We start from the raw sequence: 27,930 nt of genomic DNA on the forward strand, positions 1-27,930 counted from the left end.
AGACGGGATGTGACGTAGAAAAGATGGTGAGCGCGAGAGGAGGGAGAGGGGTGGGTGGGTTTGGTGAAAGGAGCAGTAACATAAGTATGAGCGGTGCCAAGCACCCTGCAACAGCATAAAAAAACACATACACAGCTGCACAAATCTAAATATAGTCCTGCTGGAGAGAGACAGAGAGGAGAGGAGGCAGAATCTGGGGAGGAAAACAGGAGGGAGGAGAGGGGAGCTGTATAGGGTTAAAAGATTACATCATCCCCTTCGTCCTCCTCCTGCTTCTCTTTCATCTTTCCATCACTAGGGTACCTCCCAGAAAGACAGGAGTTTTTTTTCAATTGGTTGTTTTAGCCACCATCCAAGCCACCTCTGCTCCTCAGTCATTAAGTACACACACACACACACACACACACACAATGCACAGATACAGTGACGCAGAGAGGAAGAGAGGATGGGGAGGGAGGGGGAGAAAGAGATAGAAGGGGATAGAGGCAGATAAAGAAAGAAAGCAAGAGAAAGACACAGGTATAAATAGTAGAAGGGAGCTACAACAGCTATCAGAGGTGAGACACCATGCAGAAGTCAGGTTGGTATATATATCACCTTAAGGGGTTTAAGTGACGCTTTAAGTCCATCTTTAAGTAATCTAATCCTCCTTATAACACATCCACTATATCACAAACTGCCTAGGAAACATGTACAAAGCATCATCCGGTTTATAAACAGCCTGATTAGAAAGGGAAAATGAGGAGTTGTGATGTTATCACGTGTGATTGACCACATCCCCCTCCCGTCGCCCCTCCTCAGATGTTCAAGAAGACTGAAGAGTAAACAGCAATTTACCTTCCGAGAACGAACAGGACAAACCATCCCACTTCTTTAAATTAGAGCAGGAAATACTTAGAAGTCGTCACTTGGTGATGGTACTGAGAATAGGTAATGAGACAGGCTGGGTATTAGAATATAACATGTAAATAGAGTTGTATGCACAGTCTGTTTATGGTAATCAAGCCAGACCTGCTGATACTAATAGGAAAAGAATGAGCACATTTTATGTGTTGTGTCGCTGCTGAGGATGTTATGTTTTATTCCTCTCACTTAGCCTGTCTGAAATCTCACCAAATATGAGCAGATTGTCATGACATTTGGTGGACAGATTGGTCTTAGGCCAGGGAACAATTCATTACATTTTGACTTTTATCTAGATCTAGAATGTCCACTACACTTACTAAAATAAAATAAAAATAGAGACTGGTCTCCAAATCCTATGGAACGTTTTCAGAGTCAAAAACTCAATCTCACCTAAAATCACACAATCATCACCTCGACTTTGGCGTCTTTCAGCTCATTATTTTGGTTTTACAGCTAACACCTTTACTGTTTTGATCTCAGTGTTCTCAGCAAACTTGTTTCCAGCTGCGGGACTCTGTTTTTCAGTAAAAAAGCCTACCCAGCACCAAACAGCAGACAGACAAAGTTAGCAAGTTGCTGGTTTAAACAGTAGAGCCTTTAGCAGCCAAGTTATTATGCAGTAAGCTGTCAGTGCTAATACAAAGTGCTTAAAGCCTTTCATTCTTCTCTTTCCTGTTCTTCATACAGTATGTTGTGCAGATAAATCATCTTTTAAAATAAATGTACATCCACAAAGAATAATTAATCAGTCTCTTAGGGACAAACTTATAGGAATTAGCCCTGACTTGTACCTCAGTGTGTGCTTCCTAGCCAGCGCTAAACGGCTATCACACAAAGTTAGCGACTGACTGTTGAACATAGTGGAGCATTTAGCTGCTAAATAGCCAGATATTTTCCTCAGGAGTTTGTTGAGACAAATAGAGCTAAAAGGACAGTGAATATTACACTGACTTACATTCGCTGTGTGGACAAAAACACGACTCCAAATGAATGCTAATGCTCTGTCTGTTGGATGTGTAAAAAAGCAACTCATTGCTAATATGTTATAGCTATAACAACCACGATAACATGTTAATTTAGTATTTACAGCCTGTTCTACTGCCCCAAAGTGGCAAAATCAATCGGTTAATGTAACTTAAACTCACGTCCACTTACTAGCTACGGTACCTCACAGTCTTCAGTCAGCAAATTGAAGTTGGTATAGCATATATGGGGAGAACTAAACTAATTTCAAATTGCTTATGAAAAATGTGGAATGTGTTTGAAAGCTGAAAAACGACCTTGAGCTGCATTAGCTACTTTTTGTTAAAGATTATTTTGTCGAAGATGGAGACTGATTTGCGACTTCTACGGGGTGCTTGCAGGGTCAAAATCAATTTCACCTAAAATTAAAAGAATGATGTACTTGGATTCAGTGTTAATGGAAGTTTGTGCTTACTGGCAGACTTCTGTGATTAGATTTTCCATCTATTTTTTAGACTGAAACACAATAGGAAAGATTGTAAAACAAGACAATTATAATGACAGTCCAGAGAATTTTGTATCCTCCCTATTAAGGAGCTTCACAAACTGAGAGTTTTATTCAAAATTACCTTCTGAAAAATATCAATGATTGAAGTGAAACTCATTACTGATTAACAATAAAAGTGGCAGCCACTGTATTGGGAGACATTTTCTTAAAAGCATTGCATTTAAATGGCAGTGGATTTCAAAACATGACAAAGTCTTTATATACTGTATTCAAGGGACGCATAGGCAGAAACGTCCCATTCACTCTTTAACAAAGGCAGTGAGAGAGGGCTAAATCATGGCAAAAGATTAAGCGGTGCGCTAAGCCCATCTTTAAATAATCCAATGATACTAATAATACGCATTTCCACCACACACAGCATAATGAACCAAGACCAGCAGGGTGTTACATTCTGTGGGTTATGTCTGTATGCTCCGCTGTCTGTAATATGTTGTGGCTTACTCTCCCTATAATAACCTGAATCACTATCAATAAATACATTTCAATTGGTATAAATTAAAAGCAGACTTTTTTCACGTGTCTTTGGGCTACTGGACCTCTTTTATCTTAAATTCTGCTGGAACGTAGAGTGACTTTCAGGGATTTTGGATATTGAAATTCTCCTCCTAAAGCAATATTTGCTGTGTGAGATGTACACACAAATTGGAGAGTTAGTAAACAAATATGGGAGACGGTTATCCCAGCGGGAGACATCCTCAACATTTCATCAGCAGCTTTGTAACCGTCACGTGTTAAATAATAATGTGTTGGTTTGCTTTGCAGCGTCTACATCATGCTTTCTACACTGCTGCAATGAAAATAAAGGTTTTTTTAAATGTGGTTGCAATTTATTGCAAATCTTCCTTTATAACTTCCTTCAATAATGATTCACAAAATGTCACCTCTGCATGTCCAGTATTTCATTTTCTTTGTTGACTTAACTTTGCACTGCCTCAGAACCCCAACAGCGTAGTTGATAGTAAACACCCATCAAGGTGAAACTTGGGGTTTCTCAATCAGAGCATTTATTTGCCCGAGCATCAGCGGATTCCTTTAAGAATCAACTCTTGCTTCGGCGACACAGCAGCAGTTGTGGTTATTGCATCGCTAGCCGTTTCATTACAGCCTCTCCCCTGCAATATCCTCTGCTTTCTATTCTTTTTTTATCTCGCCGTCTCTCCTCCTCCCACAGTTCCTCCTCCACCTGTCAGCTTAATGTTCAGTCATTTCCTCTTTCCTTATCCACTCCATTTCTTTCGTCACCCCCATCACTTTCTCCCCTACTCTCCCTGATAATTGATCTGAGACCGTCATAGAGCAAAAACTACTTCATGCCTTCTGTAACCCAATACCAGGCCCATCCAGCTGGCCTCTCCCTTACAAACACACGCACGCACGCACACACACACACACACACACACACACACACACACACACACACACACACACACGTGAACATATCCTCTCATTCAGGGTAACATGTGACCTAAATCATGTGAGGCTATGTTACATGTTGCATAGGCAATATGTCGTTTTTGACAAGTGCAGTATCACATTGTGGCCCGAAGAAAAAACATAAATGACATCTAAGCAAGACAATAGACCCGGAAGTTGTGGGCATTTTGTCAGCTTGCAGCTACTTGTGGCGATTAGTGCCAAGGGAATCAGTATTTCTTTGTTGCAACATACAGCATACTGCAATAGTTTTCTCTCTTGACAATATTACACAGTGTTTTAAGTGAGGCAGTTTCTGCTGCTACAGCTTTGTTTGGTCAGCTCGACATTCCTTCATATATTTTAAATTGTGATGTCACCAGAGTTAAGTGAAAATGTAATGGGAATCATTTTTCAAATTCAAAGAAATTGTCTTATTTAATTAAATAACGATTCAGGAAAGAATGTGTGCAGTTATCAGACATCAGTGCAACCTTGTTTTTTTCACTTCAAACACAAGTTTGACATTTAAAAGCTTACTTTACTTATTTCTTTTTTTTAATATTGGCTTGTACAGCATATCCTTAAATTTATACTCTTCCCTCATTCTGTTATATTTCATGAGAAGATCTTTAAGATTTCATAACGGGCAAGTCTGATGGCATGTTTTCCTTCTAATCCCTTCATTGTTAGCAGTGAAAATGGCCCATATTTGAGTAGATTATGAAACACAAGCGGCAGTGTATTTTTGTTCTTTCGCAGACAGCAGTGGGAGCATTTTAAATGCATTTCCTATCATTCCATAGAAACAGAAGGCTTGCAAAAGCCCTCTTTGACCTGCTAAAAAGCATCCAGCCCACTGGATGATAGCATCATCAGACAAATGTTTACATGCACAAAGATTGACTACCTGCTGGTCTGCAATAGGGATCTTTCTCTTTCTGATTTGAAAAGGAGGTATGAGCACATAAACTGATGCTTCACATTACTACTTTACCTAAAACGCCTAACAACATTGAATTCTTTCTGTTATCTCGCTCAACTCACCATCTGTTACTCTGTGCAACAGAGCCTGATTCAATTACATTGTCTGTAGTGCGCGTCTTATATCTGCAGGGTGTTTCCTGGCTTTTAGTGATGCGTTAATGCTAACGCCAACCAGCAGGATGGATTTCGTGCAGGTACGGGAGATTTAACACTCTCTAAGCTCACCCAACATCCTTAAGGGCCTTACATAGTTATTTGAAGCTGCTCAGCAGCCCTTTAAAAAGCCACTTCTGCTGGCAGCCACTGATGGAAACAGTCAAGGACAGAAACCATCATGCATGTCTATTTTGCCACATGGATATTTCGTTTGCATGGTTAAAACAGCAATCAGCTGTTGTTAGTTTGCACACTGAAGGGTGTTTGCATGAAAAATCTATCTATCAATTACTTAATGCGAGTGCTTTCCTATTAATGTTTTTTTTTTTTTTTTTTTCTGTTTAGCTGTTTTCAGGATTCAGCACCCAGATGAGCAGACTGGAGCTGAGCATGTTGATTCATTTTCAAAACAGCAATTAGGCCTGCTGCTCTCCTGCTTTCACACTGATGTGGGAGATAATAATAAACAACTAGGTATCAATTTTTGATGAGAAGAAATCCTACACCACAGTCGACTGTAAGAAACAGCTGTGGTAAAAGATTTGGAGTATTTGATTTTTTTTTTTTGCTTCATCTGCTGCTGTTTTCCAGATCAGATGATGTGCCTGACGAAATGAAGTTTTTCTTTTAAGTAGGACAACAAAACTAGAACCTCTCGTGACATACAGTTCACACAAATAGTTTTGGTATGATCATCTTGTGACTTCCAAATACAGATACCCTCATTTTAAATTCAGAAAATGAGGCCCATTGATATCAGGCATACCATGACCTTTCTAATGTATTGGGTGTCCTATCATGTCAGCTTAAGTCTACGCCATTTACTGCAGTCAAAAATGCAATGTGAGCATAGTTAAACTGTTCGGAAGCAAAGGCTGGCAGAATGTGCCGCCGGGCCGAGATGAGTAGAAAGTCTGTTTTTGTGTGTTTTCTCTCTGAGCTCCTGCTGAGTTAGTTGCTGGCAGCAACACTGTTCCCAAAGATCTCAAGATAGACCAGAAAGTGTCCCATGATCTCCCTGCATACATACAAGCTTTACACAAACACAGGCCTAAATGAATACTGGTGCCTCTGTAAGATTTTATCCTCACTGGGCTCAGAATAGAATTGCTGACCTACTGCGACCACAAATGACAACCCTATTCCTAACCTACATCCCTGATCATGGTGATTTGCCATCCAGATCACATTTCTATTAGTAATTACATTTCTACGCACAAAAGATTATATGTCTACCTGCAGTGAATGTGTTTGTACTTACAGTGACGTGATTGCATTTCTACTTACTATTTCTTTACACAGTGATGATGCTTGAATGTCTACGGTAACAATGTTTCTACCTGTCATATATTAGATATTTCTGTCCGTGGTGATGATGTTTCTGCCCTTGCTGATGACATGTTTTATCCCTCAGGTGGATACTTTTCCATAGATACACTGTGTAGAGTGTATTTTCACCTGGATGACTCATACTTACTGTAAGTCATATGAAAATGCAAGGACTGGCAAAGCATATCACATTCTGATTGCAGAAGTGCATATATAACGTGTATTCAGATGTATTTTTCATTATAGGCTACAGATAAGAGCAGCAGAGTAAGAGGTGGAAAAAAGTCTACAAATTAACTATACAGAGGGATTATACAGAGGGATTTGATAGCATATCTCAAGGTCCAAAGCAAGGAATGTAGAGCTGCCTTGTTGGTTACAGGATCCTCTATTATTGATAGGCAGAGACAGTTGGTTCCAAAAAAAATCAACCGGAATCACATTTGTGCTAATTGTCTTTGGTGTGCTAACAAGACATACATATTATTCATAAGTTTGTGTATCTGCTGAGTAGATGTTGGGCAGGAATGTGACCTTGGTCTGGTTAGCCTGCCAGCGACAGCACAACATCCGTGACCGGGAAGCCTGACTGTGTCTGTAGCCCCAGGGGAAAGCATCGCAGCTGGGGAGGAGCGCTGAGAGCGGCAGTGTAACTGAAGACATGGAGACAATCGGGAGAAAGCCAAGGGCCAACTCAATAATCAACTCGGATCAATCTGAAACAAACAACATCTTATATGATAAGCTCTGAGGCATAATAGATTTTACATCGGGTTGGCAAATTCATGCTATAGAGAGGCAAAGTCCCTCCACTTCCAGTGGACCACCATGGGACCTTATTTCGGAACAAAATATGTACCCTAGTGAATGGCAAGAGACAAATAATTGTTTGATCCCATTTGAATTGAGCCATGAAATACACATATGATGTTGGTCAATTTAAAAGATAATTTTGCAGGTCAAGGAAGACTCAGTTTGTCATAAGTTGAGACTGAGAAAATATGTAATATATAATATATGTAATAAGAAAGAATACTCACCCCAAAATCACATAAGTGATGTCTAGCTGAAGCTACGATGCCAGCTGTTTCGGACCCAGATGTAACGTTACTTACAGGAGCAACGGGTCTTACTCGTTTTTTTTCGCTTCCCGGCAGATCAAAAGATGCTGTATCAAACACATCAGGTAAGATAAAGTTACATGTGTTGTGGGACATAGCTAAGCTAGCTAGCTAGCAGGCAAGGTGAGATACGAAGTTCACTGAGCGGTTTCACAAGCTACGACAATGTGAGACTTTCTTGACTTGTAAGAGAGAAACACTAAGTTTTTGGAGACCTGGTGTCTCCGTGTGACTTAATCATCATCTCATTTGGGGCCCTGGCTGAAAATCTTCAGGATTACTTACATTAAAGCTCCATTTAGACATTTAGAACATTTAGACAGTTTAAAAAAAAGAAGAAGAAGAGAAACCACTTGAAATGGAGCGACTGCCAATAGCGGTAAGGAAATAATCAATCTCTTGAGAACACAAATGCCTACCGAAAGATTAGGCAGGGTTGGTTTTTACCAGAAGGGTGCTGTGCTTTTATGAAATAGACCTTGAAGGAAAAACTCACCCTAAATGTGTTTGAAACAAGTATATTCATTGGTATTGACATAAACTGTCTGTCCACTGCAGTAGAGTGGAACCACTTTAAAGCCCAGCACTAGTCCAAGAACACAGTGTACAGACGGGGCTGAAAAGCCTGTGCATTTGCTGCAGGCCTGTGGCCAAACATGAATACAATGTACAGTAAAGGGGATTACAGTGACCCTGTATGCTTCAACCTTCGTCTGTGGATTATTTAGCTGCCTTGACCATCCCCGCTGTTCTTTAATTGGTCCGTTCAGTGATCCAGCTGCATTTAGCAGAGGAATTGACCAATGAATAGACTTTGTTTTTGTTCCTCCAAACTTCTATAAACCTGCCTCATGTACTCGCACTACAAAAACATTTCCTTTGCTTTGTCTTGCTGTTCCAGTTAGAAAGCAGTTATTTTTGAAGGCTGTATTTCACACATTACTGATGACTGATCTGCAAAGATGCAAGCTGTGTCTGCATTGCATTCTGATCAATTGAGGCTACTATCGATGGGGAAACAAGTGTCTTGTACATCTGGCAACAGCTAGATACTGAAATCTTTACAATACCATAACGCATACATAACTCCCTATATTTTCTGTAGTAAGTTTTTCAGGTTCAAAACTTTTTAAGTTTTAAAAAGGGGGCAATATGTTTCACACACTACTGATGACAGATCTGCAAACATGCAAGCTTTGACTGCATTGCATTCTGATCGAATGAGACTAGGAATCAGTATAAAATGGATTTATTCCCGTTTTGACTGTTGAAATCAGTCCAAAAATATTGAGGCTTCTGCTCTTTCTGAAACTGAGATCTTAAACTTGATGTTCACTGTTGGTCATTTCAAACATTCCTTCCTGTCAAACCATTGTAGCTGTGTACTTTTCTTTTGGCTAGTTGTCTATAATACAGCATCAAACAACAAAAATGACCCATAAGAAGGCGACGGACGTTCATCACTAGAAGCTTTCAGGGTGTTTCCCTTCCTTCAATGCTGCTTACCAGCTTTTCCTGTTACTTCTTCTTCATAGTTATATGCATATTATGTTTCTTTCTGTGAACAAGAATGAAGCTTTGCTCAGGGCTTAAAGTGAAAGAGATGTGCCGTTGTTAACAGGAGGTGTAGTGCAAATTAACAATGGGAATGTGACTCCCTGGAGGGCAAAACACCCACAAGTCTGTCTACACTTGGCCTACATTCTGGCCGTGACAGACTTCCACTACCACCAGGCTTTTCTCCTGTGCCGGTGCTGCAAGATCTTACTATCACTTCCTCCTGGGGATCCAGGAACAGTGCCGCAGCGGTGCAGCAGCCATGTGATAACTGGGACTTCTGTCTATGAAGGCAACAGCACGTATGCATAGAGAGGTCTGAACCGAACCGGTGCTGTAAAGATGCAACGAAAACCCTCCATCATCATGCCTGAGAAGTCGAAGCTGGTGAAATGAGGTGCAAAAACACATACACACAGATGCACACACCTCGCACCATCTCTAAGAGCAGGAAGGTATTTTCTTCATTGTGGGTTAATGGCAAGAGATTGCAGGCTACATTAAGTGGAAGTAACCTTATAAAAGGGGTCAGAGGCATATATTAAAACTTACAATATATACGGCACACACGGGTTACAAAGTAAGAGACAGAAGATACGCAAGGTGAGGAAGAGGCGTAGATAAATAGATAGAGATAGACCAGCGCTTAAGAAAGTAAATATAGAAAAGGGGATGAAACGTGAAGGGATACGTCTTGTTTTCTGTGTGGACCAAAAGAAAATGTACAAAACTATTGATTTGGACATCTCTGACATGTATTCACTGTCTAAACACAAAGTCTAGCAAGAAAATATCTTTTATGGGTTAAAGCGACTGTGGTAAATGCTAAAACATAGCGTAACAGTAGCACGTGAATAGAAGAGCTTGAATGTTAGTGAACTGACTCAGTTACACAACAACATCGAGCTTAAGTTTGCTAACATGAGCTAACATTAGCCACGAGAAAACACTGGTCATACAAGACCAATAACTGCAGCATAACATCTAGGTATGTTGAATTAAATAAGGGTGTTTTATTTCTTACGGATCGAAACAGAGGAAGAACCTGTAATTTTATCCATTCAGAAATGAAATAGTGTGGCTTAAAAGTATGAACTTGAATGGACCATCTTTCTCCATCTTTACCATCATTTATCATCAATGAGTACCTTTTCTGTTCTTTTTTGCCCACTCCACATGCTGATGTTTACCGTAGGGGTGCTGCTAATGATTTTTTTCATTTATGGAATCTTCTGTCATGCTTAACCCAGAGTGTCCAGAGTCCTGTCTTTTTTGTCAAATAACCATCCAGAAAGCCCTAAGATATTCAATTTACAACCATTAAACAGAGACAACCAGCAAATCCTCACATTTGAGAAGCTGAAACCAGAAAATGTTTGGCCTTTTTTCTTAATGAATTGCCCTAAATCTAATTATCAGTTACAACATCCTACTTTTTTGGTCTGTATCACACCAAAACCACCCACCCACCCACCCAGACATGTCTGCGGGTTGAGCAGGTGGGTCAATAGGAAATGTAGGCAGCATGACAGTATTTTTGAAAATGAATTCTGAGAACATATTGAACAAGCTCACAAAGATCAAAGTGGTCTCTGTGTAGTAACAGCAGCTCTGGGATTAGACCTATGGCAACAACAGACCTGCAAAATAGCGCAGAGATGTCATACCATTCTGCATGTCAAGATCTTCACATAGCCACAATTTGTACAAGTACGTTTTGTATTCTATGTTTTTTTGTTTGAGGTTTATCTAATCTAGATTAATGCACCAGTGGTCTGTCAAGGGGAAAGGCCTCTTAATGAGGAGATGCTTCTCCCATTTCCCCATCAACTAATCACGGAGACAAGCTGATGTTTGATGATATTGCATTTTAATGAGCGTGTAAGTGGTACACATCAAGCTCAGTGACTCTGCATACATGAACGCTTAGACAAAAGCATCCTGAGCCACAGTTTAAAGCGTATTTTCTTCAAAAAAACACACTTTCACAATCAAGTAGACGCAAAATTGTAATCGAGTTGATGTTCGTTACTAAAAAATGAGGACGATTGGACGAAATATTAACCATTTCTTACCTATCTGGTATCCCTCCTACAATATCATTTTTTTATGATTTTCATCTGCTTCAGCAGGAATTCAATCCCAGTATAATCTAAATATAAGAAGGGGCAGAATAGACCTGAAATTATTGAATTAATCGATAAGAGGAAAAACTTTATATGAAAACTTTTGTGAAAATCAATTAACCTTTGGAAACCTTTTTCAAACAAGAAATCACTGATATGAGCTTCTCCAGCGCCATGGATTTACAGCTTTTCTTTGTTGTAAATTTTGTTGTAAACTGGATTTATTTGGGGTTTGGCTGTTGGTCGGACAAAACAAGACATCTGAAGACGTTGTTGTGGACTTTGGGAAACTGGGAAGGACATTTTTCACTCTTTTCTGTAATTTAATTGACAAATAATTAATTCTTAATGAAGATAATTGTTAGTTGCATCCCTAAAACTGAATATTCCAACAACAGGCCTTTAAACAAATCCCAAACCAGACTGGCTCCCACCAGATCATCGGATCATAATTTAAAGCCATTGCTATCCCCTCTGTCAGTTAGAAAGGACACGCACAGAGAGGACAACATGTATCAGTGGACATGTACTGTATCAATAGTAAATGCATCAATAGCCCCTCTGCACAGAACTGATCTAGGGTGTCCTATAGTCAGAAGATGGCATTCAGTTGGAGGTGTGAAGAATAAAGAAGATTTATATAATGTGAACACAGTGTGTATATGGTGGCCTTGTTGGGCCCTTCATCCCCTATGGTAGGCCTAGCGCTAGAATACGTTGACCCATGGCTGCTGAAGCAGCGTCTCACCTTTGAGCAGGGGCAGTGGGGTGAGCTCCACCTGGGAGCTCTGGTAGCGGAACTGGGACGAGCTGTGGGACCTCCTCTGCCGGGCTCTGCGCATCGACCTCCGCGGGAAGCCATCCACCTTCTCCGCGGAGGGCACCGAGAAGCTGGTGGTCGGCGAGGACGGGCTGGTCGGAGGCAGCTTGGTCGTCTCCATGATGGCTGTAGATGGCGGTGGTGGGCGCGTGCGCGCGTGCCTTTGCGTGTGTGAGTGCGTAAGGAGGCGCTTGAGAGGATGTATGTGACTGGAGGAGAGAATGGAGGTAAGGATGGAAGAGTTTGTGTTTTCTTGAATCACAGGTGGATTATCAACTGATCAGAATGAATAGACGCTCCGGGGTGGAGGAGGAGGAAGGAGGGAGGGAGGGAGGAGGAGAGGGGGGGAGAGATACAGGGGGGGAGAAGGTGCAGAGGCGGAAGAGAGGTGAGGAGAGATATCTTGTGGATGTCCAGTCCCGTGCTGTGCGCCTCGCTGTCTCTATCAGAGCCGGACTGGAAATGGCAGCAACAGCATCAGCAGCATCCCTGATTCTTCTGTATTTCACGCACAGATGCTAAATCGCTTGTGTATCATCCCAGTGGAGGAGTAGCCTGTGCAGCTACCAGATGATGCTCAGACAGGCGCGTCTCCTCTCTCTCTCTCTCTCTCTCACACACACACGCACACATATACACACACACACACACAAACACGCCTCTCTGCTGCTGTATTGGCGTCACACACAGACTGTCATCGGCCTAAATTTGGATATGTATTTCTTGAATTAATTATAAAGATCCTTACAAAGATCACTGTAATCAGGCACCTCCTGTTCTGCTCATATCCAGCTCAAAAACAAACAAACAAACGGACCCCAGGTCAGTTTATAGCTTTTTCTCCTCGATGATGCTCCTTATCAATAAAATCAGTGATCGGTCCTGGCGGTGGATGATATCATAAAATCATCAATCTGGGCCCACCTCGGCTGCCGCATCACTGTTGTCCTTCTCGCTCGTTTTTAACGGATCCTCTTTCGACAGTTCAAACGGCCGCACCTGCTTGATTTTCTTTTCCTCTCAGAAGTGGTTAATGTTGTTCTCGTCGCGGTGTGCACCCCTCCACAAAGCCTCCTGCTCCTCCTGCCGTCCTCCAACCGTATCAGGGCGGGGAAACAAACGCTCCCTCACCGCGCCGACATGTGCAGGTCCTCCGCCAGCGGCCGATGCAACCCTGAGCCCCGCTGCGGCGCTCCGTCTCTACCTCCGCGGTGAGAGAAAAAAAAAAGAACACGTAAATAACAGAAAGCAGCTGCTCCTCCTGGAAAGTGGAAACCTGGAGTGAAAAGACTGAAGGCCTGTGTTATACAATAGCACCCCGTCTATGTCTGTCAGACTGACGCGTTTTGCTCCTGTCCCCCTTCTCGGTTCCCGTTATCCGGTCGTCCTACAGCGCCTCAGCGAGCTGCGTCAAGAAGCACGCGGTGAGTCAGGAATGCACCGGAAATTAGGCACACTGGCTTTCAAAATAAAATAGAGAAAATGAAAAGTGTAAAATGGTTTATAGAAATTGACTCATGGCTGGATTACTGGGTCAAAAATTAGCAAATGGGTCAAAAATAACTTGCTATGCACGACATATGCTGTTCCTACAGTGTCGCAAAAGGTAAAAAAAAAGGTATTTTTATACAGGACCCTTACAAGACAGGGCCCCAAGATCAGGTAAATAAGACTCATGAAGGCTGTTATTATGCCAGATGATATTTTTGCTTTAGTAACTACCGTATTTCAAATGGAATTAATAAACCTAGCCTACCAGTTGTAGAGTAAACCTGGGGCTTTTCAGGGCCCCTGGGGGTCACTGGCAGTTGCCTATATTGCCCAGTTGGCAATCCAGGATTACATGGGCCTAATAAAAAGGAAATATTACATCAAAAGGTTTTCTTTAAGCCTGAATTATATATATGATCTGCCCATTGACACCTGTTCATGCTATTTGTGGGAAAACAACTCAAGTTGTAAATTTATTTCCACCAACAGTGAATTTAAAAAAGGCAAACAACAGTAAGTAAGCACTGTAAGGTTAAAGTAGCCTATCCCCAGACAGGTTGGTAAACCTAGGCCTGCAGTGTGAGGCTTACTTACATCAAAAGATTTCTTAAGAACTGAAGGAAAACACGTCTTTTGAAGTGAGCCGCTGGCTTGCAGGTAGACATCAAAAAAAGGAAGAGGAAAGTCTCCCACTCAGAACTCCAGTGCAATCTTTTTTCATCTTAAAATGCCAGAGGTCAGCGTTTCAGCACCGAAAGACAGCAAGATGTATCAAAATGCTGATCTCTTAGAACTCAAAAGATTGCATTGGAGTTCCATCGAGGCAGACTCTGCATCTAATTGCATTCAAGCATTCACTCAACAAAACAGCTGAACCAGAGGGCCTATTTGAAGGGTCAAGTAATGACAGCAAATTATTTGATGCAGGATCTCTTAATTATCTCAAACAATACACATACGGTACATACATTACACTGAACCCTGAACAAATGATGCCCTCAGTATTGACCAAGAAGGAGTCAAAGTCATCCGGCAAGAGCCAGTGGACATCAGCGGAGAAAGATCAAGGAGGCCATTTGTTACATTTTCCATATATTGAATCTGCATTCATTTGCCCAAATGTCTCTCTATTTTAAGGTCTGTGCACATATTTCTGCAGCCTCCCCTTATAAAATAATGTCATAGCAGTTATCTTTATATTTGAATATAGATACTAACTATTACTCACAATGCCCACTATTTCTCCCGGTATTCTCCCCAGATGTACAAAATATTGTTTCATGCATATATAGCCAGCCCCAGAGTTATTTCAACCCTGGGCACAGCCAGAGATCGATATGGTTATCATTTTCTCCACAGTCCTGCTAAATTTACACCAGAACACCCTGATCATTTAACTTCCTGAAGTGGTGAACTAACACACCTGGCTATTACATGCACAACATATTCTATTCAAAAACAAGAAGCCACGCAGTAAAGGATTCAGTGCCACACATAATCACATGGGAGGTGCATTAACAAAGGTTTTATTTTGAAAGCTGTAACCGGATGCTCACTTATCTCACTCTGACGGTCTTGCCACTGGTTCCTCAGCCCAAAGGTGGTGCAAGGGGAGAGAGAGGAGTGAGGCTCCTCAATGCGGATGACGCTATAGGATGGATTTATTTATTTATTTGCCTTTATTTATGTGGCCTGGCTTTGCCTCTTAAACCCGGTTCATTTTAAACAGATGCGTCATTAGTGCCTCGCGCTCCTCTGCTGTCACTGCATCACCTCTGCCAAACCTCTGCCAGCGGTCTCATCCGGTTAGGAAATATTCGCTTCGATTCTCCAGCAGCGCACCGCTTTGACGCTCATCAGTGTTTCTGTCTGACTCCCCGCCTCCCCCATTCCTCCCCTCCCTTTCCCCATTTTTCTCGCTTCTAAGTGTGTGTGTGTGTGTGTGTGTGTGTGTTGATTGCGCGTGTACGCGGGGTTGTAGTTGGCTTTGAAGATCAAGTCCCATCCATTGTTCTTGCCTTCATTAAGCCACTTGTTCTATCTCTCTCACGCGCACGCTCGCGCACTCCAAAGCGCAATTATCCACGCGCTTTCGTCTCCCTCTCAAAGTCACACCTTGGCTGGCAGTGGATGTGTTTTGCTGGTGTGTTTGCACCCTTGAACCCTCCTTACTGCTCTTCTCACCATAAAAAAAAACTCTCCAGCCTTATCATCTTATATTCAGCACAAGGGCGTGCGTTAATACCACGCGCCTGCGCCCCTTTCTCTCCTCCTATATTCCTCCTCCCCCCCTCCTTTATGTTGTGTGTCGCAGATGAGCTCAGCCTTCTGGGTCAAAATACCGGGGGGACCGGTAGTCCGGTAAGTGGCTGGGAGCGCTGCTGGTCTGCAGCTCATTTGCTGGCTGTTAATACCGGCCTGACATTTAGAAACACTCTGGTTAACAGCACTCTATTATTGCATTGTACTCTATAACAACTGGGCGATAATCTATCAAACATCTTCTCAAGTCTATATTCAATCTGGTAACATTTGTTCACATTCCAATTTATAGGCTGTATAATCTATTAACGAGACTAAATGCTCTGTGTGGCTGCAGTGCTTTGAGCAAAATGCTAACATCTGCATGCAAACATGCTTACAATATGCTGGACCTTCTTAGTTTAGCATGTTAGTGTGCTACGATTTCCTAATTGGCACAGGAAACAAAGTACAGCTGAGGCTGAAAATGGCATTAGCTTTGAAAGTAGTTGCTCATAAACCAAAGTATTAGACAAATTAAGAGAAGAGGAAAAGTCAGAGGATCACCAAAGTTATTATTCTTCCTGAGGGAAGCAGGAATGTCTGTAACAAATGTCATGGCAATCCATCCTACAGTTGTTATGGCATTTCACTCAAAAGCACACCTGATGGTGGCACTAAAAAAAAAGTCAGGGGATCACCCAAGTCGTCAGGATTCTCCTCTGGGGACCATGAATATCTGCACAAAATCTCATGACAATCCATCCAATGGGTGTTTATTGAGATATTTCAATCTGTCCATCAAATCTATATAATATATCTAATATATGCAAAATAGTTAGATTTAAGTTGAGTAAGATTTGTCAGACAATCACTCAGCTTTAAAACTGCTATGATATTTATGAATGCCATGATTGTCTCGCATTTTACATATTGTTTGACTAGCTTTGCTCAGGCTAACAAATCCACAAGGAAGCCACATGGAACTCTATATAAACATACTCTAAAAGTTCTAGATCAATAACCCAACAGTTTTCACAGCTGTCAAATTTTAAATAGACACAGACTTTTAAGTTGGGAAAACCTGATTAAATATAGTAACCTTTACCTGAAAACATTTGTTGTTCAGAGAGCAGGCTCTCATGTTACCAGAGGCACCACAAGAGGGGACTGGATCGTTCCCACTCAAAGAAGTGCTTTTGGTCAGTCAGCGTTCTCTGTAACAGCATCTAAAGACTGGAATATGTTGCAAAGGCAGATAAGAGAAGTAAATACTCGGTCTTTTACTGGTCAGCTGAAGAACTGGGTTATTGATAACCAGATATGTGCACATTAGACTGCTGACTGCCTGTTCACATTTGCTTCCTGCCTGCAGATTTGTCTTGTTTCGTCGCTTGCTGTCATGTGTTGTGTTCGTTACTTTTTGTTGTGCATTGTGCGTGTCTGAATGTTGGTCTGTGTATGTTGCTTTTACGTGCTGACTGTACAAAATCATTTTATTGTATTTTATTTTTTAGGTTGCCATTTTAAAACTGGCCAGGGACAACAAATGAAAATTAGCCTGCTGAGCTAACTCTGGCTCATTTACAGTTACTTTGCATTTGAATAATGAGCACTGTCCCTGTCAAATAAACAAATAAATGAAATGAATGTGAACAAAGGTGGCCTGACCGAGACAGGCTGAGGTTGCATCGCTGAGCCACACCACTTGCATGGACAAAATGGTCTATACGTAAGCCATAATCTGCAATATTGATGTCCCATGAACAACAGTGTACAATCTACTAAACGTTTTTTTTCAACAAACTCTCTATTAACCCTAGAGCTGAGTAAAGGGATATTGTACAACAATATATCAAGTAGATAACAGACCAGCCCATCCCACCCTCCCTCCCTCCCACTCACTCCACCCCTACAGGTCCGACCATACATACTTACAGAGTGTGTACCAAGTAAAAAAAGAAAGCGTGAATACTAGCCTTCAGTAGAACATAAAACAAATGAGCAAAAATAAAATAAGCCTAAAACAAAACTGTTGCAGAAGGGAGGTGCCTAGCAGGGATAGGTAGAAACAATCTACTAAACTTTGACTAACTCTTGTTGAATGTCACTTGTGGCCACATAACATTTATGTTAAAATGCTAAATTGTAGTGCAACACTTGCATATGTAGAAAAGAAAAGATTCCTCAGGTCCGCAAACTTAGTCCTGTCAGTTATACAGCAACATCTATCTAAAGTTTGATAACATTCGCCACCAAAATCTACCAGACATACCAAACCAAATAAGGCTGTAGCACCGATCAAGGGTGTTTTATTGCTAATTAATAACACTTTGACTTTTATTTTTTTGAAAAGTAATGGGTTATATGTTCTTTCAAAAGTTACGCAGCTTCACTTTAATTGTAGATAAGAGGATATTGTTTTACATATAGGACAGAATTGTTAATTGAGGAAAAGTGAAATAACACGTTTTAGTAAAATGTTTTTATTTGTAATTAACTTTTCTATTGCAACCAGTATTGCAGCATAAATATATTAATCTAATGCATGATAAATATAAAATAATCACAACTCATACACCTCACCCTGAATCATAAACGTCTGTGTGGAGCACACACTCCTATATATCCTATACCTGCAGATATAGAGTATATAAAGCAGAATAATTGACATAAATCATCCTTTGAAAAACCAAAATCGTCATTTCAATACAATCAATGTGCGTAAGCTTAGCTATGTTTACCTAACTTAAAAAATAATAAAATCCACTCCTAATTTCTTACCAGCAGTAGTTCCGATACAACAGGTTGGAGCAGCCCCATGGTTCTCTTATTGTCAGTTACAGAGAGAGGAAGTCAAATAGAAGAATTTCTCTCATTTTAGTCACTTGAAATAAACACAATAAGGGAATTATTAATCACACAACAAATATTATCATAGGTTTAGACCCACAGGAGTGAGCCATTAGATCTTGAGTTGTCACTGGATTGTCCATGTAATCATGGCTGGATTTAACCACTTGGGGGCCCAGGGCAAAAATCAGCTGTGAGCTCCTATCAACCCTCTGGGGTTATTTAGTTAAAGGGATACTTTACCAAGGGGGTAAGCCTCTCTCCACAACGCGAACCTCCTATGGCGCCATTTTGCTGCTAACAAGCCATCACCTCCCGTTAGCATTCCATTGACTGCCATTCATTTTGACGTCACTTTGACAGCAAATAACTTTACATCTGAAGCGTTTAAAGACTATTTGTCCATTGTTTATTTCTTGAGAAACACGACAATGTATAAAAGGCTCCATTACCTTGTACCTCACGTTATGGCTCCGTAGCAGACGTTTTTGTAAAAATAGGCTAACGATTGTGTCATAATCACGCAACTTACTGTCGCATAGTAGAGGAATTACCGTATAGTACAGGAGAAGCTCGCAGACAGTTTCGACTTACATTAGCTGTTTAAATTGAATTACTAATGTTAACTAGCATTTTAGTTAGCAATAATTAGCCTGTGCCTATGTTATCTCCTTACATATACCTACGCTCTCCGTCTCTGCAAGATTGGGAATGATTGAGATTTCTCTTGGCACAGCTACCAGAAGACTTACAACTTTCAGACACGTTGCTCACGTCACATTTACGTCGTCTCTCTCTGTTGGAGGCTGCGCAGTAACGCTCAGCCATCACCGGAAAAGTGCTTCTAATATCCTTCACTGGTCTCCGTCCAGAGCAACGGGATCTGTTGGTCCATTTATTTTACTGTCCATGTACCGATTGTGTTTACCGATATTCAACTACCTTTGTATCATAATAATGTTGGTAGTATGTGTAAATGAACTATGGTAAACTTCCCTCCATCTTACCAGTGGCCAGATCGCCGTACTCACAGGCCAACAGAAAAACCTCCAAGTGGCACGTTTAACGCAAAAGGAGGATTTGGACTTTGGATTGCTGCTGGCCGTAGGGCCTGTGGCTATACAAAGAGTATAGAAGCAGATCTCGTGAGGCAGCCGTCCCTCGCTCTCTCAAACTAAAAACCAAACTCAAAATAAACTGTAAACTGTAAAACTAGGCAGCGCAGATCAATTATAAACCAACGTTACTTTATTGCCTATTTCTTGCCTAAAATGTTTTCAGAAACATATTTCAGCTAACTGTTTAACTGTTATACGAGATCGTTTGTACCAGCCGGCTGCTATTCTGCGTCAATACTGACTAGCTGGATGAGCTCGCATTACGTCACCCACCGCGAGCATTTATCGGTCCGGTGCAGCACAGTGCGTTCTGGTAGTTGCAAGTTTTCTTTTGAGCGAAAGGGAATATCAAAGCTCCTATCTTCATTTTCTCTGGTCATGTAGCACCAATTACAAAAATGTTTGCACCATTATTAGCAATTTATCAAATTACCACAAACCAACAGACACACGTTCAATGGTATGGGGAGTTTGGGGCCCCTGAGGGTTTGGGGCCCTGGGCAGTTGCCCACTTTATCTGGATGGAGATCCACCATTGCAAGCAAAGCCATGTAAAATACCTATATTAATAATTATCATATAGTAGCATAATTACAGTAATTAGAAATAATGCAGTCCTATTATTTGAAGTGAAGAAGAAATTACATCAATCTATTACATCATCTGAAATGTAGATAAATAAATAATTGTAACTTTAAAAAAAAAAAAATTAACAATCAGTGGATTGACTGTATTTTAAATTAGTATTAGCAGTAAAATACACAGGACTGTGCGAGAAGTGTCTGAAGAAACAAGTGTAAGAAAAAGAAAGAATAAAGTTTCCTGCCGTAAAATCATAATAATGGCCATAATTAGCAGCTGGGTCATGGCTGTGTGGTTAACTCTGGCACTTCACACTGTGGTTCCAACCACAGATGGAAATTTCTCCTAATGACATTTCCTTAACGTTTCAAGGAAGTGAGTACTCCACCCCATCTAAAATTACAAGTCAAAGTTTGAAATGTTGAGTCTTCTTTTTTTTTTTTTTTTTTTTTGGTGTCTCATCTCTGGATTAAAGAAATGATAACAGCGACCTATCGGATTTATTCGAGACTGAAAAACTGCTGGATTTTATTGCATAGTTTTGTTTGTTCACATTTCATCTACACGGGCTTGTAAACTATGGACTCGCAAGAAGCTCATTTATTGTTAGGTTTCGGCGAGTGGTGTTGTGGAGGGTATACGCAGGTATCCTGTAAAGTTAGAGATTTTAACAGCTGTAGGAAAGAAGTAAAAAAACATTTTTTTTTTTTTTATTTAAAAAAAAAAAAAGTCTGGGCGCCTGGATAGCTCAGTTGGTAGAGGGAGCGCCCATATATAGAGGTTCATTCCGAGACTGCTGCTCTTTGCTGTATGTCATTCTCCCTCTATCTCCCCTTTCTTCAGCTGTATATAAAGCTCAAAAATAAAGGCCGAAAATGGCCAAAAAATTATCTTTAAAAAAACTGATCTGACTCAAGTCTCTGAAACCTCAGCTAGGCGTTTGGTAATTGTCAGCGCCCTTTGCCGTTATTAATGAGGAACTCTCGCTTGAGAAGCTTTGTCAATTCTGAGAAAAGAACCCCCTGATCTCACAGTGACATCTACCAGGCATTTACCAGCATCCAACCAGAAATATGCTATTGGTTGCATTGTGGGAAGTGTAGGATCCAGTGTTTTTGGAGCTTGACCCAACCTAGGGACTAAAAGCTGGGATATCTCTGCTTCTGCTGCATTGGCTTTGACCATTTTGACATTCGTTTTGGCCGTCTTTCATATTCTGATGTCCGGTTTTCCATACAGATGTCAGATGTACAAATCTGTCCGTCTTGTTGCTGTAGCTGCTCAGCAGAGTTTGATTAAACTACAAAAAAATATATATATATATAAATTAAAAAGGAACATTTTGGCAAAAGAAAGCTGGTCTTTGTTTGCAATGTAGTGCTACTGGTGACTAGTCCCATTTAGTATCCAATCATTGACCTCCAGGAGCTCAGAAAGGGAGAGATCTCTTGAGATATCCCCCAGTGGTGGCAGCGAGGGCGGAGGTTGAGAGAGAGGTCCATCAAAGATGCTGGAGGTAGTCTGAGACACATGAAGGGGACTCGGGACAGTGAGCAGGGAAAGCAGAGACACAGGATTGAGTGAGACCTGTTGGCTATAACTCGGCTTTAAGGCAAAAGCAGAGTCAGGAGGCGGCGCTGAGAGGGACTGAAGAGGAGGATCTTGAAAAGTTGGTGGACTTGAATCCATTGGATTTCTGCTGAACTGACATGGATGAAGCTGGGGCACATCCATGGAACAACCTTGCGCTACTAGATCTGTGTTTTCTGCTCCTAAATGGGAGTAAGGGGGCACTACGTTAGATGAATCAGTTAAAAAAGTGGCCTGTTTCATTAGAAAGGCATCCAGTGCACCAGAATGAAGTGGAGAGAAACCAGGATTTGATGACATTGCAGAGCTTTCATTGATGATGCTTTGCCCAGATTGAGGCTGAGCAGCTGCAGTGAGAGAAATGGAGGCCTCAGGGTTTGAAACAAGGCTGGTGGAGACAGGCGGAACGTTTGTCTGCCTTGACGTGAGAGGAGCCGGGACAGCAGAGAAAGAGGCAGAGTAAGGGTCCGTTACAGAGCTGGACGTAGTGGAGAGTTCAGTAGACGAGCTGCTGGGTGAGGCTAATGTCGTGGTTGTTGGAGGAGTAGCAGTTGAAGATGAGAGATGTGCGCTTCCAACACAGTCGCGGGTTTGAAGACCCAGGCTATGGGTTGAGGTGGTAGAGAGTGGAGGGGCAGCAGCAAAAGTGGAGCCTGAGGCCTGGGGAGGGACAGCAGGAGGGCTGGGGCCAACCCAACAGTTGGCCTTGGGGGAAACCGAGAAGCAGGTTGTAGAGCTGGAGCTGGAAGTGGAGTCTTTGAGGCAGCAAAAAGGCTTGTGGCGCTCCAAAGTCGTCGTATAAAGGTGGAAGTCTTTTTTCAATGCGACAATCTCCTTTTTAAGGGCTGAATTTGAACGCTCCAGACACTGTAGCTCCTTAAGAGAAGAGGGGGAAGGGAAACAGGAATATAGGGTACGACAAATAAGGGAGGTAGAAAAAGAGAGAGGGACAGAAATGACAAGAGTTAATGTGAAGTTGGGTCAGGTCTATCTTTATTATCCCTAAGAGTGACACTTAACAGCCATAAAAACTGATTACAGACATACATCAAAAGACATCCCACTCACACACATACTCTAATATCACAGCCGGCCTGCTGTAATGAAAAACTACAGCTAAGCAACACTAATGACGCTCTTCTTTAAGCTGTAATAGAAAGCACAAAATGTGCGGCCAAAGTCCAGACCTCAAAGGAGAGCTGAAATATTGCTCGTAAGTGACAGTACTGAAAGTTCTGCATGAAAGCAGAGGGTGGAGAGAGCAAAACATGTGATTCCATGCAGATCAGTGCAGAGTTGGTAAGTTTCAAAATGTCAAAAATTGGCTAAAAATAAACCTGTTCCTATTTCGAGTTTCTAGAATTGTTTTCTCCTGGTTTATCAATCAACTAAACTCATTAAGTTTCAGCGCAGCCTGAAAACCCTTATCCTCCATAGTAGGGGTTTTATTACGATATGATATATCGATTCTTTGGACAACGATTCAATATTTACTGATAACAGAAAGTCTGCTACGGCACGAGTTTGATTTGATTCCATTCAGGGCCCTGGAGCCGATATTAGACGATACCATACGCCTATTTACTACAATCAGTTACATTCATATCAATCCACAAATAGTTCAATCTAAAATATGATTTGGCAATTTCATTGCCAAGCTCTTCCAAACATTTAAATGAGAAACAAACTACTCTTTTGAATAAAACGAATAAATATGAAGTGGGAATTTCAAAATAAAGGCGCATCTTAAAGATGATGATGTGTATCGATATTTTCACTTTGCACCGTTGATGACTGAATCTATATATGGATCCAGACCGATGTATGGTTACACCCCTGCTCCACAGCAGCAGGCACTGAGCACCAATGACTGCGAGTACAGATTTGAATAATGCTCAGAAGAACGGTGCTTCCCTTCATAAGGATTCCATTTCTACTATATTCTACCGAGGTCACAGAGGTCCCAGATGTCCCAGTCAAAGGATCAGTGCTATGCAGTTGTGCGTCACTTGTGCTAACCCTTTAAACCATGAACTGCTGACACCGACTCTGTATTTTTCTAGAGTCAAACTGGTTTGTGGTAGAGATCCTAAAAATGAACCTGTAGGAACAGAACTGAAAGAGAAGAGAGAGCGAGAGCGAGAGCGAGAGAGAGAGAGAGAGCGAAAGTCTGGACTCCTTCCACGCACACACCCATTCATAAATTCTGTAAAATCACACACTTATCCAACCGGCTATAACAGGTAAACTGTATAACTGCCAACTGTACAGGTAATTAGTGTCAAAGAGAAATATCTTTAACCATGTGGTTAGGTGCAGAGCAGTGAACTACAGGTTTGGATTTCATATTGTCATAAGAACAGTCATAACAGATTTTAAGGGTGTGTGTATCGTGACGTATTAATGGTCTGAAACTAATAAATCACGTGAATGATGATGATAATCGATACCACTATCATATCTGTACGGTAGTGGTATCAGTCGTCTCATCTTACACTCAGCAAAAGAGAGTATGTGCATTTCTCAAAATGTCCAAATATTCTTTTAGCGTCATTTTTACTCTTACTCCTGAGCAACAACATATACTGAGAATTTGTGGTGACTCTTATTAATAATGACGACACACATTTCAATATAAAACCAAACTAAAGTATCACCAGAAAATGCAGAGCTCTATATCTAAAAAAAAAGTCCTTAAAAGAACCTCTTGCTTTTTTCAGAGGCATGACAGTAGAGCTTGTTGGATCTAATTATATCTGATTTCAAAATAAATATATCCATAAATATAATAATAAATACTTTTCAACAGTGCACGTTATGAAGTGTCAGGACACCTTTTGCTTCATTAAATCCAATCAGAAAGTTGGCTCAGTGCCCATAACGTGTGTGTGTGTGTGTGTGTGTGTGTGTGTGTGTGTGTGTGTGACAACCTGTGGAATTTGCACCTCAGGAAAAATAAACGAGTAGTACGGTTGGAAAAAAAAAAGGTTGGAGTGTGTGTGTGTGTGTGTGTGTGTGTGTGTGTGTGTGTCAGAGAGGAAAGGGAGGGCCAATGGGAGGGCAAACCAGAGGGAGTGAAAGCCCTTCTCCTAAAGCAGAGTATTTACAAGAAACGGCTTTGAGCATGTTGTCAGATTACACAAGACACACACACACCACTATTCACACAGTGTGTGTGTGTGTGTGTGTGTGTGTGTGGTGACTGAAAGGGAGACAGAAAGTCACTGTGTGATGGTGTAAGGAAGAAGGGGAGAACAAGCACAAGGGAATGAATGTTTCGAACCTCATGAAGTTCGTCCGCTCTCTCGGTTTGTTTTCTCCGGCTCTTTCTCGCAGCGTCTCTGTTCTTCTCTTGTCTTTTCCTTCCTCGGTTTGCCGTCTGTTGTCCCTCTCCTTCTCTCTCCTGTAAAGATGAATGCAAAAGAGACGGTTAGCCAAACTCGTCAAGGTTTAATTACAGTATGTTCTAAGTCTGTGTGTGTTTTTCAAGTGCATAACGCTCTTTTGGGCATCCCCTATTTAAGGCAGACATTAATAGCTTTTTGATATTGCATGATGTTTTAAAGGATGTCATAGTTCGTTAGGTCATGAGACAAACCTATCACATGAAATCACATGTGGTCATGTAATTAAAGCAGGAAGTTGTGGTGTTGTAGCACATTATGTTAAACTCTGGTAGCTCACATTGCCATTGACCAAATCGCAAATTATCTTTTTATTCTCTGCCAAAGAAAATAAAATATGAGCTTGCAGATTCGTCTGGTTCCCAGGCTCAAATACAGGAGCAAGGCATGGGCATAAAACGTACAAAGCTTTCAAAGCTGCATCTAATGATTTCATCAATCACTGGGTTTGCCTCAAGTGGACCAAAAATGGGACCACAAGCACTAATTTTGTCTATATTAAATGTTTATCCCAAATGGCAGGTCATCTGCTCTGAAAACCAGAAGAAATGAGATGTAGATATGTGCACTTTTTCCATTTACCCATATAAGAGGATGGATGAACAGCAGCAAAGCATGAACAAGCTGACGGAATCCAGGTTGAAGCCAAGTGACAATCATTATCAGACATAATGTACAACTGGTGCCAACTATTCTAACAGCGCCATATATTATTAGGTAAAAGGGATTCTCGTCTTAAATACTTGGAATTACGATGCACTTTTTTGATGCACCGCTTTTAGATAATTGGCTGCTTCTATTCTAAGTATTTTTGGTGCATGTTTGCCTCTTTTCGACAGTTGGGTGACAGAACACAAGGGGAGACAGAGGTGGGATGAGTGCAATAAATGTCCCCAGCTGTGTCTCGGCCAGTAGCCCAACAGGATGCCCAAAGGCAATGGACCTTATCCTTGATGGATAAGAGTGATTTATATATATATATATATATATATATATATATATATATATATATATATATATATATATATATATATAATAACTATATCTGTATAGCACTTTGAAAAAGACAAATATAATGGATTGTTGGGAAGATACATGTAAATAATTAACATTTAATGTGATAAGTTTGTATGACTATTCTATTTTATTCCCACATTACATTTTATAGTAACATTTCTATAATATTTACATGGGATATGTGATGGTTCTAGTACATTCTAGTACAAGAGTTACCCTATTTTTATATTGCAGCGCAGCCGTGATGAGATGAAAGGATGTGGTTATTGTCTATTTTTGCATGATTGATTGATTGATTGATTAATAGATAAGGAGTACTTACGGATCCAGCGGTGTTGCTCCCGTTAGCTGAGCCCGAGTCAGGGCTATTGGACTCCTGCCCCGTGTCCATGAATAGCGGAGACATATCTTCCGCCTGCAGCACACTGGCTGGCCGATTGGTTGTCTGTGTCCGCCGGCAGCCCGGATCATCCGTGCTGCGCGCCCGCATGTCAATTCGCTGCCATTTAAAGTCTGACGTTGACGCGCAACCAGCGCGCCTCTGCAGCTCGATGTGCACTTTGAATGACTCGCGATGAAAAATGAAAGTATGGGCTGTGACACAGGCAATGCTATATTTCCGTGCAAACTAATGTCTGATGCTTGATGACTTGTTGGTTCTGTAAACGTGCAACCCGGAGTGAAGCGCTCAGCCAGTGTGTCTGATGGCTTTTGAGCGACCGACGTTTGGCAACAGACAGCCGATGATGCAACATGATGCTGCGATTGCTTTCAGTTTCTCTTTCTTTTAAACTGACCCATTGCGAGGTAAGAGATGTGAGGTCTGTGTTGCCTTCACTTGTAGTCTGTGAGTTTCAGTGTTCAAATCTGTAACGGCACAAAAAGCGCTCAAAAGCAGCAACGTTTGAAAGTTGACCCAGTGATAAAAGTTGTAGCTTTTTCAAGTGGCTGCTTGAAAGAAGAGGAGAACCAAAAGGAAGCAGAATGAACAGAACGAATACACGTCTTGCATGTTACTGATGTTTCCCCCGCAATTACAGGTCAGGCTACTGCTTTTATTTGTACATTTCTCTGCTGGTGTCTGTTTTAATATAATATACTTGTATGCATATTTTGTCAGATCTCCCGCTAATCTATAGGAGTGTTTTTATTCTAATGTGACTCTTCCATTGATAAACCCTGGTTTTCGTTGTATTACATAATACTTCCATAGCACATGAACGCATCCATGCTACATGGATGGGAAAAGATATTTGGAGACAGGAACAGCTCAGGGTTGAATGACCATATAAGGGTTGCAGCCCCTTCACGTGTAGGGGATTTTTCAAGTACTTCTGCCAGGAAATGAATGGCCGAACCCCCAGACAGCAGCCAACAGCCTTTACCGGTTCTCTTCAGGATATGATGTAACTTACATCAAACAGTTTTATTCTTTTTTTAATATGCGCATGGCTAAATCGTGTCTTAGCAAAGTAAAACAAAACATGTTCAGGAGGAAACCCCTGTGACAAAACAACTTTTTTTTGTATGAATGAGAAAAACCTGGAAAGGTTTTTGGATTGCAGGATGTTTTGAAATTTCTGAAGGGGACTAAGAGAAATTCTAATAAAATCAACACATCGTCTAAACATTGTTTTAAATTTCTTTAAAAAAATGACACAATGTTGTTGCAGCTTCTCGTGTAACAA

At 41.2% G+C, this 27,930-nt stretch overlaps 2 protein-coding genes across 4 annotated transcripts in view; both read right to left on the reverse strand.

The window, feature by feature from the left end:
• Positions 1-13,358, reverse strand: part of ppp2r5b (protein phosphatase 2, regulatory subunit B', beta) — a 41,962-nt gene extending 28,604 nt beyond the window's left edge. Inside the window, exon 1 of one of the 2 annotated variants that reach the window (XM_031288495.2) lies at positions 11,875-13,357. In XM_031288495.2, coding sequence (XP_031144355.1) covers positions 11,875-12,067 — 193 coding nt within the window. In that variant the 5' untranslated portion in view covers positions 12,068-13,357. Of the gene's footprint in view, positions 1-11,874 lie in introns of both variants that reach the window. The other variant, XM_031288496.2, reaches the window with a different exon arrangement.
• batf2 (basic leucine zipper ATF-like transcription factor 2) lies at positions 6,698-27,074 on the reverse strand. Of its 2 annotated transcripts, XR_004898413.1 has the most exons (6): positions 26,565-27,074; positions 25,105-25,224; positions 21,587-22,697; positions 21,264-21,537; positions 13,404-13,406; positions 6,698-6,708 (listed from the first exon to the last, which is right to left on the reverse strand). XR_004898413.1 is itself a non-coding variant. In XM_036005735.1 (4 exons), the coding sequence occupies exons 1-3, from the start codon at positions 26,730-26,732 to the stop codon at positions 21,612-21,614; spliced, it is 1,374 nt and encodes a 457-aa protein (XP_035861628.1). In that variant the 5' UTR covers positions 26,733-27,074; the 3' UTR covers positions 21,253-21,537; positions 21,587-21,611. The 2 variants fall into 2 exon arrangements, 1 of the variants encoding a protein (XP_035861628.1); XM_036005735.1 differs by lacking the exons at positions 6,698-6,708; positions 13,404-13,406 and having other exon boundaries at positions 21,253-21,537.
• Between the last annotated feature and the right edge of the window lie 856 nt (positions 27,075-27,930).

The sequence above is a fragment of the Sander lucioperca genome, chromosome 9 (assembly GCF_008315115.2).
Source record: "Sander lucioperca isolate FBNREF2018 chromosome 9, SLUC_FBN_1.2, whole genome shotgun sequence".
In the NCBI taxonomy this organism is placed as follows: domain Eukaryota; kingdom Metazoa; phylum Chordata; class Actinopteri; order Perciformes; family Percidae; genus Sander; species Sander lucioperca.

Excerpts from the sequence above, each read along its gene's own strand:
- batf2 (XM_036005735.1), bottom strand. The coding sequence starts at position 26,732 with ATGCGGGCGCGCAGCACGGATGATCCGGGCTGCCGGCGGACACAGACA. Across the intron at positions 25,225-26,564 it reads GGAGCAACACCGCTGGATCC|GAGAGAGAAGGAGAGGGACA; the intron begins GTAAGTACTCCT and ends TCATCTTTACAG. Across the intron at positions 22,698-25,104 it reads GAGCGGACGAACTTCATGAG|GAGCTACAGTGTCTGGAGCG; the intron begins GTTCGAAACATT and ends TCTTCTCTTAAG.